Source organism: Vollenhovia emeryi, unplaced genomic scaffold (assembly GCF_000949405.1).
Source record: "Vollenhovia emeryi isolate VEMERY1.0 unplaced genomic scaffold, V.emery_V1.0 DF939143.1, whole genome shotgun sequence".
Lineage (NCBI taxonomy): Eukaryota > Metazoa > Arthropoda > Insecta > Hymenoptera > Formicidae > Vollenhovia > Vollenhovia emeryi.
Genome location: NW_011967223.1, coordinates 1271551 through 1286081, shown reverse-complemented (window position 1 = coordinate 1286081; position 14531 = coordinate 1271551). Strand labels below are relative to the sequence as shown.

The 14531-nt window shown below is 44.9% G+C and overlaps 1 protein-coding gene across 2 annotated transcripts in view; it reads left to right on the top strand.

Moving 5' to 3' along the window:
* The window catches only part of LOC105566660 (carbonic anhydrase 5A, mitochondrial), a 20381-nt gene extending 11535 nt beyond the window's left edge, over positions 1-8846 (top strand). For both annotated transcript variants that reach the window (XM_012020840.1, XM_012020841.1), the window contains exons 4-7: positions 2123-2218; positions 4281-4395; positions 6647-6825; positions 7358-8846. In XM_012020840.1, the coding sequence (XP_011876230.1) occupies positions 2123-2218; positions 4281-4395; positions 6647-6825; positions 7358-7426 (459 nt within the window). In that variant the 3' untranslated portion in view covers positions 7427-8846. The remainder of the gene's footprint in view (positions 1-2122; positions 2219-4280; positions 4396-6646; positions 6826-7357) is intronic.
* Positions 8847-14531: the final 5685 nt, after the last annotated feature.

Below are 14531 nucleotides of genomic sequence, written 5' to 3'. Positions count from 1 at the left end.
GAGAGAGAGAGATGGTTTTCCCGCGGATATAAATAAAAACGTTATGGAGTATACAAAATGCAGCGTAAAGATGTTAATTGCGGACAGACTCGCATTAATAATATAATTACGCGGGCGTCTCAACTATCACGTAAATAATGCGCTATTATCGTCGCACACGTCGCAAGAATGCCAAATGACGTGTCAAAGGTCTTTTTATGCTCTAGCAGCTGCGCGTCCGTCCACGAAGCCGCGCGTATCGCTTTGCGAATAACGAGGGAAGAAATAACGAGCACGCGCCGAGTGGAAACGATAATGGGCATTATCATCGAAACTGCCATTCGCGTGCGCGAATAATAGCCGGCTCGCGTAACGAGGTGCGCGCCGGACACCGAAGAAATCGACGCACCCGCTCGCGGTCATTGTGAGAAGGATGCGAATAATTAGCCGCGGTAAAATAACGTTTTTTTTCCGGAGCACAGCTCCTGACGCGATTCCGAAATGATGAACAACGCGCCCATCGATGGGAATTTCCTCGGAGATCTCGTCAAACGCGAAATACGCATGTTCGCTCGGCTCGCGATTAAATCGCTTCCGATTATGCAATCGTCTGCACGGCATTGAGAATTCTAATCTATCGTAAATAGTTGACTTCAGCTTGACCCCGCCGCCGGTCGCGAACACATCGATGACTCTTCAGTGCATGGAAAATTTCTTCGTTAATGCGTAATAGCAGCGCGAATAAACGTCGATCGACAAAACACGTTTGAGATCGCGCGCGTAGATCATTATTCTTGAAATCGGAAACGCGAAACTTTTCCCGAACGGTCGCGATTTCTCCGGGAAACGCACGCGCCGCTTTAACCGGCGACTCTCCGCCCCGAACCTGATGCTAATTGAACGACCTGAGTCTTAAGCGCATTAGCGAGTCAATTGGCGATCGCCAATGGCTCGCCGAGTGACTCGAATGCCGCGCACGTCCTCTCTTCCTTCGCACACGCTCATTTCCGCGCCGGAAAATCCCGCGACGCGACGTTCGCTTCAGCGCGAGACTCCACACGGCGATGAGACTCTATAAGCGATCCCGTATCTGGGAAACTGGGTCGATCGGATGCACGGATATCCGCGGGATTTTAGAGAGAGCGTCCAGTTACCTGATTACATAATCTCTCTAACGACCACCCGTCAAACGCAATTATCATTTATCGATGCCGACCACTTTTCTTCGCGATCCAGTAACGTAAATCGCGGTCAAGAGGAAGGCTGACGGCAGAAAACGATTCGTGAGGCCTGTTCTTATACAATATGTTATATGTCGCTGTCGGACGTCAGGACGTAGTCGATGGTCCAATGAGAAAATTTCCTTTAAAAAAATGGACTACGTCCCGACATCTGACAATAATATACGACGTATTGTATAAGAGGCCTAAACGCTTAAGGGTCAGAGCACAAAATCAACGTAATAGCTTACGACAAAGACGCAAGCGTAAACGTAGATAGCTCACAAGCTTTGGCGTAGGTTGTACTTACCTCCAATTACATATGACATTACTTTTACGCTTACACGTGAGGCAAGGCAGAGAAAGACTTAAAGTCGTATACAATAGACTTTCACGGCGTTTACGAATAAGACAGACTTAAGCGTTTACGGATCGTTCTCTGTCATCAGCCGAATATCCTAGATGTTAACTAAAAACGTGCGAACTATTTGAATTGATTTGAATTAAATCGGGTGAGATTCAAATTTGAATTTCTACGATGAGCTATTCGAAAATTTCGATTGTTACATTAGAGTACCGGATATTGGAGTATGTTAATCATTTGACTATGATTTCTCGCCTCTGATTGTTTCGAAGAAAGGAAATCAAATTCGATTCGACTCGACGTCGAAAATCCTCGAGTCGCACATTTCTAATGTTAATTGTTAAGGCTGTGCCGGGATAATTCAAACAGAATTATTGACGATCATCGGGCTTTCTCGACGGTACAGATGCTGAAATTGATATTTCCTAATTGGCTATTTGGAAGGATTAAGTTCTCGTTAGTCGCCAACCGACCTGCCGCTCCGCTCCTCGCGTGATTGCCCGCTATTAGACTTAATACGCGACGATTTAGGTTCATTGGAGGATAACGTTGGTTTCAGCTACATCTTGTGCACTGGAACACCAGCAAATACAAGACTTTCGCCGAAGCCGCAAAAGCTTCCGACGGTCTGGCCGTTCTTGGGGTCTTCCTTAAGGTTCGTAGCGTCTTCGTTAGACAAACGTCTTACAATTAATTGTTAAAAAATTGAAACAATACGTCCTTACAGTTAAAATAAGTTCCGATTAGAACAATATCTAACTTATTTCGCTCCATAATGAAAAGAAAAGAAGCACGTTCCCTTTTTTATTTCTTATTCGTCTTCATCGACAGCGGTGTCTCGCATATTGAACATTTAATACGTTGGCTCGTAAAATCTTTATACAAACGTGTCGTGAGGCCGCGGAAGCCACACCTCTTCCACTCGGGGATTCTAATTCGTTTATATTCGCCAGACTATCGCGTCCATCTATAGTCAGTTGAGTATTTTACATAAGACGTGTGCTGAACAAGCAGAATCCCCGTGGAGGTGTCACCACCGATCGTCGCCGAATGGTCGATTATGTAAACGCGAGTCGCAGACGTAATTACGCCGTGTCGCCGTATCGGACTCGAAAACGAGACACGCGAACGCGCGTTTTCGTCGGCCGCGTACGCGACGCTATCGTTCGCATTCATTTCGCGGCGAAAGAATACCTCGATCGCGTGCAACGGCAATTATCCTCTTCCGCTTTGCACAGCGCTCTGTGTCCAATATTTAGGTTGCAGCTGCGCGCGGCTCGCGGTATCTCATGGAGGAACGCGCGAGGATCGCGCAATTGCAAAATTCTATTCTCGCAAATGATGTATGTATGTACATCTCGCCGGCACGGCGACCGAGATCGCTGCGACATAAAGCCCGTATCAGACTACGGATTGAGATTGAGAATAGATTGAAATTTGACCGATTGGAGTAAAGGCTAGCAATTGCCAACTCGGATTGGATCGGGATTGGCGGTTGACGATTGTCCTCTAGCCAATGAGAGTGGATTAAATCGCTGGCTGGCTCGCTCTCATTGGCCAGAAGACAATCGCCAATCCTAATCCAACCCGTGTCGACAATTGCTAGTCCGATTCGGTCTTTAGGCTGATGGCAGAGAACGATCCGTAAGCGCTTAAGACTGCCTTAAGTCGTACACGTGAGACAAGTTAAAAGAAAAGTCGTATACAAGAGACTTTCACGACTTAAGTTTTTCTCTGCCTTGCCTTACGTCGTAAGGCAGTTAAGACAGTCGTAAGAGTTTATGGATAGTTCTCTGCCACCAGCCTAAGGCCCGGTTTCACCAACGTTGTTTAACTTTAAGCTTAGCTCAATTTGTTCTTTGTCTCTTTCCAACTGTTACCATGCCAATCGCAAATACCAATCCGCGTCGACAATTGCTAGTCTGATTCGGCCTTTACGGATATCGGACGCAATAAATCTCGTAGAACAAGAAAAAAACACTCGCGAGGCGAGCTTTCCTCGCGCGGTGCATCGTGATTGCCTGTTACGTAACGTAGCGCAGCTTCGAAGACACGTTGAAGTCGCGTAAGAGCGCGAGCACATGTGTCGAAGGAAATTTATGCGCCACGTGCAACGGCGACAATGCGCCGGACAATTCTAAAAATGACATTGCGCAATCAACGGCACGATGTCGAGCGTGTTTTTATCGCGCCTATTTGTTCCTCGTGTCGCTATTTCGCGGTCATTACGGTCACCACTTACAGATATTTGATAAGAGAGCGCATTAAATTCGCGATAAACTCCCGAGTCTTTTATCGACTCGCACGTTGTTGCGAAGTTTTGTTTTTTAAATCACAGTTAAATTTCAAGAACGTAGATATGCAGTATCTCTTTTGCCGATCGGAGGGTTCAATTGGAAATAGTTTGTTCTACACGGGGAGTATTTTCTCTAAAAATTTATCCCGAAAATCATGTAATCGTGGGACAGCACGGCATTTTGAAGAACTTTATAAGTTTTTTTTTACCATACATGTACTAGTCAAACGTATACTAAGCATAATTACGAGTAAAATGTATCATAAAGTTTCTCAAAAAGCCCCCCCATGATTACATGATTTTCAGGGTAAATTTGAAGAGAAAATTCTCACCCCAAGCAGAGAGAACGGTTTAATTGTGCCGCGTGAAATCGCGTGCCATAATATATGGATAGGAGAGAAAGCAAACGATTTACTTGCAGGTCGGCAAAACCCACGAAGAAATGGACAAAATCGCGCGACTGCTGCCGTACGTCTCGCACAAGGACGAGGTCGTGGAAATTACGGAACCTATCGACCCCGGTAAACTTCTTCCCGGTAAGTTACGATCGACCGAATGATCGCCCGGGTAATTTGGTAATCGTCTCTTTGATCAAACATTCCGTCTACTCGTCGATGCATAGTGTCCGTGAACCGTGTTCTTGTTGTTCCTCCTGTAACATTCAGTTGTAGCTTAAACCTGTTTGCGTTGATCCGGATCGTATAATGTAACGCGTAATAGTCCTGGCCTATGCAAATTAATTAATTCGAACGAGAAACAGCCCCCCCCGTTGGTGAAATCAAAAATAAGACAAGTAAAATTGTTTTCATCGCATCCATCTTCAATTAATTCACATATACGTACATATAAAATTAAGTGCATTATACATATACCAAAATATTTAGGATAATATATAAGATAAAATGCTTGTAATAATATATAATATTTTTGTATTATATATTATTATATATAATATTTGTGTACAATCCTGGCGCGCTACGCAGCCAAGCTAGACCTAACATTAAACGGTGCCAAAGCAATAGGACCGTCTCCGAGATTACGGAAGCCATTCGTTAGCGGTTCGTTAAGAATCGCCTGGCGCGTGCCTCTGCATTAAACGCATCGACTAACGAAATTTCTCCCGCATATACTTTCTGCTCTCGCTTCGCGTCGCGCACGGCACGCACAGTGCGCGGCGGACGGGCCGGCACGCAGAGATGCGTGAATCCGTGCATGCGCTGGGCCGACCGAATCATACCACGTCACGAGAACAAATGGGATTTCCAAGGTTCGTATCGCCTTGGACTAGTTCGTGCGAGAGAATGAGAGAGAGAGAAAGAAAGAATGGACTTGGAAGCTGCGCGCTCGAGCGTGGGGCTGCCGCTTTTCAGCAACGCCTCAGAGAGAAAAAAAAAAGAAAACGCCTCGAGCGCAATTATCCTACGCCTTCGGTTATTTTCAACGAGCAGCCTCCAATTTTCCGAAGCCTTGCATGCCGAATGCGCACGGTCGGGTTGGGCGCGTGTCACCGAATGATTGGCATGATGTGACGATGCACGTCGTAGCAGTATTTTTTTCTTCATATTCTGACGTAAGGAACAATGAATTTATTTGCGCGACGAGCAGCTGTTCCGCGAAGCACATCCCTACGTCGATTTTGTGGAAGTGTCACCTCATTTTACGTACGGCACACTTGTACGTGTTTATCTGTATACGAATGTCACGCAGTTTAGAGATAGTGTCCTCGTAATTTAATCTTGCTCGCTGTTTCCCCGAGTCGAATATTTCGGCCTCAGTTTGGCCTCGTATAACTTCTGAATGAATCGGGAGCAATGAGGTCGAACTGTACAATAAGGTCTTTGCGTCGGAGAAAATATATGGAACTTTTGACCTGAGATAGGCCTGAAAAGAGTCGCTGTTTCGTAAGACTTCGAGGTCCAAATGAAGACAGAATAGAATAATTGAGGCCCATTCCGGGATCAAATACTCGACTCGGGTTCTTTATTTTACGTAAGCGAATTATTTGCACGAATGTCACACACGCTAATAATCGTAGTGTCCACATAATTTAGTCCCGCTTAGCGCGCACTGGTTCTCTATCTTTCGTAAGCGATATGTCTGACGTTACGTACTCGTGGATGTGTTTCGACTATTCCAATGTATGTGGTTCCTTATCCAGGCGTTCACCTGTCCTCGTTAGTGTTACTTATCGATATTATTTCGGAGAAATGTCGCTCGGGTATTAGCGATGACACCGAAAGATAAGACGAACGGAGGGTCCGCACCAACACGAAATATGCTTCTCCGGCGGACAGTACATTAATCAAATCGTATAATTCTATTCCCGAGGTAATTTTCTCCACTGAATTACGATTCGCGCGACGATGCGTGGGATAACAGAAAGCGGGAGATATCTCGGTAACTCAAAAGACGTACACATTATCACGAGAATGTCGGTTTCGAGACGCGGTTGGACCCTCCAAATGAAACGCGATACGACACAAGCTATTTCGGTATCAATTCCGCTGTATCGCGCCGGAAGACAAAATCACGATCGCAAACGCGATCGTTTTAAAATAGGAAAATGCGATCCAATGAAATAACACGTGTCACGCTAGCTTTATCAACGGCATGTTGTTGCTGATGCAAGCAGTCGCATTAATGTCTCTTTATCGCGTCACTTACGGCCGTTTCTAAATTCAGTTTGTACGTTTCAGTTCCTTTCTTGATGAAATTTTCTTTCGCTTTCACATTTTTCGCGTAATACACGCGAGGGAGAACCGTGATCTCAATTCTTCTCTGGTTTAGATGACAACGGGTACTGGACGTACTTGGGCTCGCTGACGACGCCGCCGTGCAACGAGAGCGTGACTTGGATCCTCTTTAAAAAGTACATCGAGGTGTCCCATCATCAGCTCAACATCTTCCGCAATCTGCGAAAGTTTCCACGTGGCGAGGAGTGCCCTTGCCACGAGAACCACGGAGTGGTAAGCGATGAGTATAACGTAGGAATGATCGCACCTTCGTTTCCACGTTGCGATTTCTTTCCTCTTTTTTTCTTAATTTCCGGTCAGCTTCCCGCATCGCGGCCGCTCGTCGCCGCAACTGAACGATTCCGCAAATTCCCCGTATCGGTTTCCCTCGACATCCTCCCGCGCGATATCCTTTTCCCCCCGGGTTTGATAAATGAATTCCGATCAGCGTGACACGGCGAACGCCTCTGCGGCGACGTGATTACCATTTTCCAGCCGCGAAAGATGCATATCGTCGCAACGAGTCGGCGTTTTCTCTCTCTCTCTCTCTTTTTCTTCTCTCTCCTTCGCTCGATATACGCGAACCGTCAACGGCAGCTATTTTTAGGCGCCCAGGACGCCTTAGACGTCGACGACCGCGGCCACCGCGTCGTCTCGGCGACGAGCGGGAATGTATAATATTTCGGATCGACGGAGAGCACCCCGCGACACGCCCCCGTTTTTTTTATACATAATAATGATCTTTTTCTTCTTTGACACGCTGCAGGTGATCAACAACTTCCGTCCACCGTTGCCGCTGGGAAATCGCGTATTGCGGGAGTGCGGGAGTTTCTGAGGGTCGGCCCCCGCCCGGAAGATCTCAACAGACGAGAGAGACAGAAAGAGACAGAAGACGGGCTGATTTCCGATCCTCTCAGAGCTTTCTGCGAACCATCGAGCCCGTACCGGCGGCGACTGATGTGGCCGCTAACGAACCGCAACGTTCAACGTGCCTTCCGATTAATCCAGCGAAGACAACTCGCCCCGCGTTTCGCGATCCGCCAGCCTCGTTTGCTTTCTCGTAGCCGACTTCGTCGCTGCCCGGGGACTTCCGCTGCGAGCAGGAAGTTCCTGTCGCGGATACGAATCGGGAATACCCGATAGCTTTAGCTCGCGCACGGCGAGCCGCAAGCTCGCCCGCGCACGCCCGTGTTATTTGATGCAATTATACAGTAAGCCGACAAGAAGTAGGCCTTACAACCTAACTGGCACCGTTATCGAACAATCACCGTGGATGCATGCAGGCGCGAAACCGAAGCGCCGATTTTACAAAAATTACCTTAGACCGCAAGAAAAATGGTAAATAGCCCGCGTCCACATTTTACACAGCGCGTCTGCTTTTTGCCGAGACGCTGATCCTTTTAATACAAGGCACCCCTGACCAGCCGGATGTTCCTCGACGGTAGGTACGCTACGCGAGTCGTTAAAAAAATTTGCGTTGAAAAAAATAAATAACTACTCTGGGAGGCAACAACAGGTAATTATCGACTTTCAGCATCTTCAGGAACGATGGACTCGCGCGTTTAAACGTTCGTCTGAATGCAACGTCACGTCCCTGAGAGAGTAAGAGAGAGGGAGACAGAGATGATCGTTAATCTTAGAGTTAATCTTAGTTATTACTCGTCTGAGAACTGTTCGACTCATCCTCCTTTCAGTGATCGTCTTAAAATCGCTCGTCGGGCGAATCTCGAATCTTTACGAATATCTTCGACGGAGAGGAAACGCGTGTTCGGTCAGGGACGCCGTAGCAGTCGCTAACATAAATGTATACATATATATGCGTGTATATACGAGTGTGTACGTTTCATTTTAATCAAGGGCAATTATAAGAGTGAAAAGTAGTCTAACAACGTTAGAACGTTCGCTGTTCGCGCGAGGAATATCGCTTTCTCGCTAATTAGTTAATTAGAAACCGTTGCTTACACGCGTACGCGGAATTCCGAGGAATCGTTTGTATCCATGTGCGTACGGACGCGCGCGATGAGATGACGTGTAGCTCTGCGCTAACACGAGTGATTAGTAATAGTAGGGTCCTCGGTTCGATCCCGACCCTCGTCCCGCATATTTTCCGTCAGGGAAAATTTACAAAGATTCAGCACCTGAGGGAGTTTAAGTGCCTAGTGTTGGATTCAGTGTTTGCGATTAAGCATAACGAATTTCAAGGAATTTTTAGAAATAATACGCTGATGTAACGGTTGAAAGGCGTTCCCATAAAAGGGTAAACTTAAAAAGAAAAAAAAGGGGGGAGACGGACGCGCGATCTGACGATAAGTCAGCGTGTAACGATAATTGCGACACGGGGCGCGATGATCATTGTGCATCGCATTATACATAACACGGTAGATCGATAGATATTAGAGGAAAGTTCTCTATTATGAGATAAGCTTTTAATATGAGATGACACAGGTTTCTGCTAAATTAATGGACATCATCTGTCGGTTTCACCATGAATTTATTGCCGTTTGAGTGAAATCTGCTTTAATGGAAAATTCATTGTTAGATCGTGAGTGTAATCGTGGCTAAAGAAAATTTGTAAAATTGGATGCTGAACACCCGACATCTCATAATAGAGGGCTTTCCTCTAATAACAAGTCGTGAATTGTTTGCGTACACACAACGGCTTAGTGTATCGCGCGAGGGGGATTCTGTTTCGAGATCGATCCGTCCGCGAGACACGTCGACTCATATCGCCTTTAAGTGACCGCGGGTACAAGGTACAACGATCTACCTTGGACGCTGTACGTTACGTTGCCGCGGCGTCTAAAAAAAAAGTAGCTGCTAATAACGTCGTATTTAAATCGCGTGAACTGCTGTTGACGCACGAGACAGACGGTGAGAGGCATCGTACGGCTTCATTCAAGCCTCGTGCGCTTAAGCATAGGCGCTTTGTGAGCTCGCACTGTCAAAATAATCGCGCCGAGATTTGTCGAGCGCCGAGCAACAAGTGCGATATGCCGCGTTTTATAGCAGACGCGACTTCTACGTTGCATACGATAACAGCAACATGTGTTCACAGATAAAACGAGCCTCTCGGAAATGAAATCAATCAAATTCCGTGAGATAAGAAGTAGAGGAAATTGACGAGATTGTAGAGCAATCGCTTAAATTATTAAATTTATAGAGTCGACCAGCCTTTATAAATAATAATTTTTCTCCTCGGTGTTTTGCTTTTTTTTCTGATTGATTCTCGAGAAAGCGTCGAGACCGATTTTTAATAAATTTTTTTCTAATAATCTGAATCTTTTCTGGCAAAATTTTTTCTCGATAATCTGAATTTTTTCTAGTAAGTTTTGTTCAGAACAAAAAATGACATGTTTTTCTAATTTTAACTCTGCAACATAATGCGCCAGGAAAAAATAATTTTCCACGGGGATTAGACGAAAGTAATAAAATAAATCGTGAGCCGCAGCTCTCTTGTGCGTCAACAGCGTAGACGTGGTATAAATGGACCCAACAATGCGCTCTATGAAAAAGTGAAGCCAGAATGACCGAGTGAGACAGAGAATAAAGGGACTTCATTGCCATGTCCAACATTGTTCTTCGGCGCGTCTTTGATACATGGACAATTTTGGCAGGTGGAGATAGACTGTTTTCGTTTCTCATAGAGCGCATGCTGGGTCCACTTATACTACGTCCATGGTCAACAGTCACTTAAAATAGATGACAGTCATAAATTTTATTTCGTGCCATATACTGGCAAATTTTACGTACACTACTTTGCGAATATATTATGCTGATCACTTTGGACACCTTATCATACATGCTCTCAGGAATCACTCGTTCGTTCTTTCTGTAAATTATAAGACAACGTCTCTTTCAGTCGCGACGGTAGTTCGTCGTACGGTTTTTGTTTGTTTGCTATAGATATAATACATGTATATTCTAATTAATGTTGACGATGTGAGATATGATATGTATTTGTATTTCGTAGCCTCGACTGTGATAGGACGAGAGAGAGAGAGAGAGAGAGACGGAAAGAGAAAATAAACTACCATTCTATTTGCTTTCGTACAGCAATATCCGGCACGCTTTCCGTCACTCTTATTGCGATCCACCGCTCCGAAAATGACTTCTCGCTGTGGAAAGTCTCGAGCGAGCCTCTATCCCGTGACACGCTCCGTCGTACGAAAGGGTACAAGGCCAGCGACCGCGAACGCTCGACCGTGCCCGGCTTTGGCGCTCGCGGGACCAGTTTCATGGGACGCGAGGAGGAAACCCGTGTACGGGTGAATGCGTGCGCGACTCGTGGAAGCGATCGAGGTGAGGAGACCTCACCTGCGATTCCTCGAAATGCCGTAACGCCGCCGAGCTACACCGGGATGACGTCTCGCGTCAAGGAGATGACGAGGTGGCGTAATCGCCGTACATCGCGATACAAGTGATTGGGAAGCAGGATTGTTTCTCGACGCAACGCGTTTGTTGAGAGAGTTGTCCAAGAGCTCGCGATTACTCCGGCGTCGGAGACACCGTTTCTTGGTCCTTAATTTTTTTTTCACCGTTTATTTTAACGTTTTTAAATCTCAGTCTCTTCGCGAGTCTTAGCATCGAGATCTCGTCATCTTGAGTAGTCGCCTCGCCGGCGCTTTTACGTAGGTTCCCCTCGGAACCGGTCGTTGCATCTGACGGTGCACGTGCATCGCTGAGACCCACCACACTCGCAGCAGTCGAACACGCTTAGTTCTGCCGCCGCGAGTGCTCGCACACTGGTTCCTCCGTCAGAATAATATTTTGTCTAAGAGCGTGAACGTTGATACGAATGTACACGCCTTTTCATGTAACAATATTAAATATTTACTGACTGTTAATAACATTCGCCAGGGAATCGCAGATGAAGTTATTCTGGTTTATAATTAACTATTGAATATGAAAATATAAGATCGCGAGAGACTGAAATTTAGCAGAGTTAAGGAATGCACAAGCAATCGTTAATATATTACGTACCTTAGGCCCATGGTTTCACCAAACGTCGCTTAACTTTAATCTTATTGTTAGTTTAATTTATGTTTGTCTCTTTCTAAAGTAACAGTTGGAAGGAGATAAAGAACGCATTGAGCTAAGCTTGGGAAAATTTACTTTAAATGACATTAAAGTTTTCAAATGTAATCTTTCAAATCTAGGAGTTTACTTAAAGAAGTTAAAAGTTTACTTAAAAAAATTTAGAGCAATTTTTAGACAGCCAAACCTGTCGAAGTTTCTGCTAGAGGGCCGCGCGGCATAGCACTTTCTCGTAAGAAGACCGCACGCGGTGTTGTAAAGTATACTTGTCGCTTATACTTAGTCGCTTATACTTGGCGCGAGACACTACCGTGTCTCGTGATCACGTACTTTTCCCATTTCTTAAAGTCTTCCTTTAAATTCTTAAGGTAAGTTTTAAGTTTACCCTAAATAAAAGTTTAAAGTGTTCAAATTTACTCTTCACATTTCTCATTTTTCTAAAGTAAAATTTTAAGATTTTTTAAGGTATATTTTCCGAAGGGTAAAGTTAAGCGACGTTGGTGACACCGGACCTTAGTGTTTCGGGATATCATTAACAATTGAATCGTTTAGAACAGAAGGGCTACACGTGACAAAATCATACATTTAAAAAAAGAAAAACCTGTTTTATAAACGTAATATCACTTTTCCAGTTTTATGGTACCTTGACCTGTAAAGAGGGGACTCCCTTAACGTAAATTCTTATTAAAAAGAGTATTTAAATATTTTGATTTTACGGTAGAGTAAGGGTCCGTCGCTAACTCAATTTCGGGCAAAGTATCACGTGTCTATTTTCTCTTCTTGCTGGTTCAATTGGCCATCCCTTTTGCTTCCTTCGAGTCGCGTTCTTTAATGCCGCAATGATGCATAAATTGTCGGTACGAAGCTAGTAATTGACGTCAAGTCTCAGCTGTTAAAAAAGACGTTTAGCAGTCTAATAGAAGTGAGCCAGGTGCCGCCCCGTATCAGCGAGACGCGCCTATATGCTGTAGTCTGCAATTATGCATCTCGTAATATCGCGAGTATGCGACCGGTTTTCATACAGGCGTCGTACGCAATTTTCAAGGCATTATAAATTAATCGTCTTCAACCTTCGCAATCAACGTAGGGCACAATTACTGCCATCAATGAGGAAACCGAGAATGATAGTAAGCGCAACACGTTGAGCATTTTTAAATGTCCCATGAGTTTGGTAAAAGATGTTTTTTTCCTAACGAAGAAAATCTGAGAAGAAACTCGACTAATCTCTTTCGCAAGCTCGTATCTCGATTTTATGCAATTTTCGGTTTTTGGAGCGCTTAAACGCTCATTCTGGAATTAGCGTTTTAAAACCGGAGATTGTATGAAATCGGGATACGAGCTTGCGAAAGAGATCAGTCGAAATGTCTTATTAAATAAAAACCATCGACACCGGTATCCTTAAAATAGAAGTAAAGAAAATTCTCGTTACGACAGTCGTGTATCTTTAACCGTGAGTTTCTTGTGTATCTACAGAGGATCAAGTGGATCCGTTTCTCAGCAACACTCGCTGGTAACCGGCGACCGGTAATCGGTTACTTGCTGTCCGGCGATAACGAGCGTCCGTGCGATCAATTTTTCCTTCAAAGAGCAGTTTGTAAATCTAGTGCGCGAGAGCGTATCATAGATTTTACTATTCGATACGATTCAACGAGTGCGTTAAAGTGTTAAACTCTGCCTCGCGCGAATCCGTTCGGAATTATTCATGATGGTTGATCTAATCGCTAAAACGAGATCGCGCTAGCTCGCTGAAAATTTATTATTTCATAGTTATTAATGTGCAGCGTTAATTCGCCACGTCATAAGACCGCCAAACGAACGGAAAGTTCATCTATTCTATGTATAAAAACCGCCAGCAGACGCAGTCCAAATGAAATCATCGTCTAATAACGACAATGACTGGCGTGCCACTTGCTGTTTGTTCTGCGTAACGAATGCATGAGCGCTTAATAATAATAACAATCCACCGTGAAAGATAAATAGCGATCTCGTGAATCACGTAATGAACTTTTACTGTGGCGAGCGGTGTTCGTGACTAGATATACACACATGATCCAAACGTGCCCGTCGCGGAAGATGAGCGAAACGCCCCTGGTAGCACCGTTGACCACGTTGGAAATGCACTGGCCGATATATTTCATAAAGCCAATATTGGCTACAGAATAAGTTGCACGTCAATAATCATATGCCTAATCTTGGATTTATATTGGAAGTGCATTGTCTAAGATTTCTCAATGTAATCGTGAACGCTGGATACAATATTGCTGAATAGACGCATTGATTAAAAATTACAAAGGAACTAGGCTATGAGAGTCAAACGCGGTTATTAGTGCGTATTAATATAATACTTGCAGCATTCCGAGTTTCGTCCAGATTTTGTCGCATAATTTTTTAAATATATTTTTTCCTATCGGAGATAATTATTAAAATTAAATCCTCGATACGTCGTGAATGATTGGTTAGCTTTTACGTCCTACATCGTTGTAGCCGTGAAAGATCAAGTTCAGCCACCTTTTACGACAGGGTTTACAATCGGAAACGCTAGTTTAAGACTGCGCTTTACAACACTGTACAACCGCTAACAACCACGTTTACGCAATTGTCGAATAGCCTTTACAATTGGAGCGACGTTGGGAATATTAGATTCGCATTAGTTCCCAATGTGCTGCCAGAAGCGAGATTTGAAATCGGGGGGGGACAACTCCGGCCGCGTCACGCAATTGTATTTGGGTCCGGCGATTATTTTTTTGCGTCATTAATCGGATCGGCTCGCTTTGAGGTGACGAGGGGCGGGAGGAGGGGGGGGGCAGGGAGGGTGATCTCGCCCAGAGAGGAGACATCGACGGAATTCCATCTGCGGATCTACATCGCGCTGATCCGCGTGACTCATCCCGCTCGCTAATCAGCGC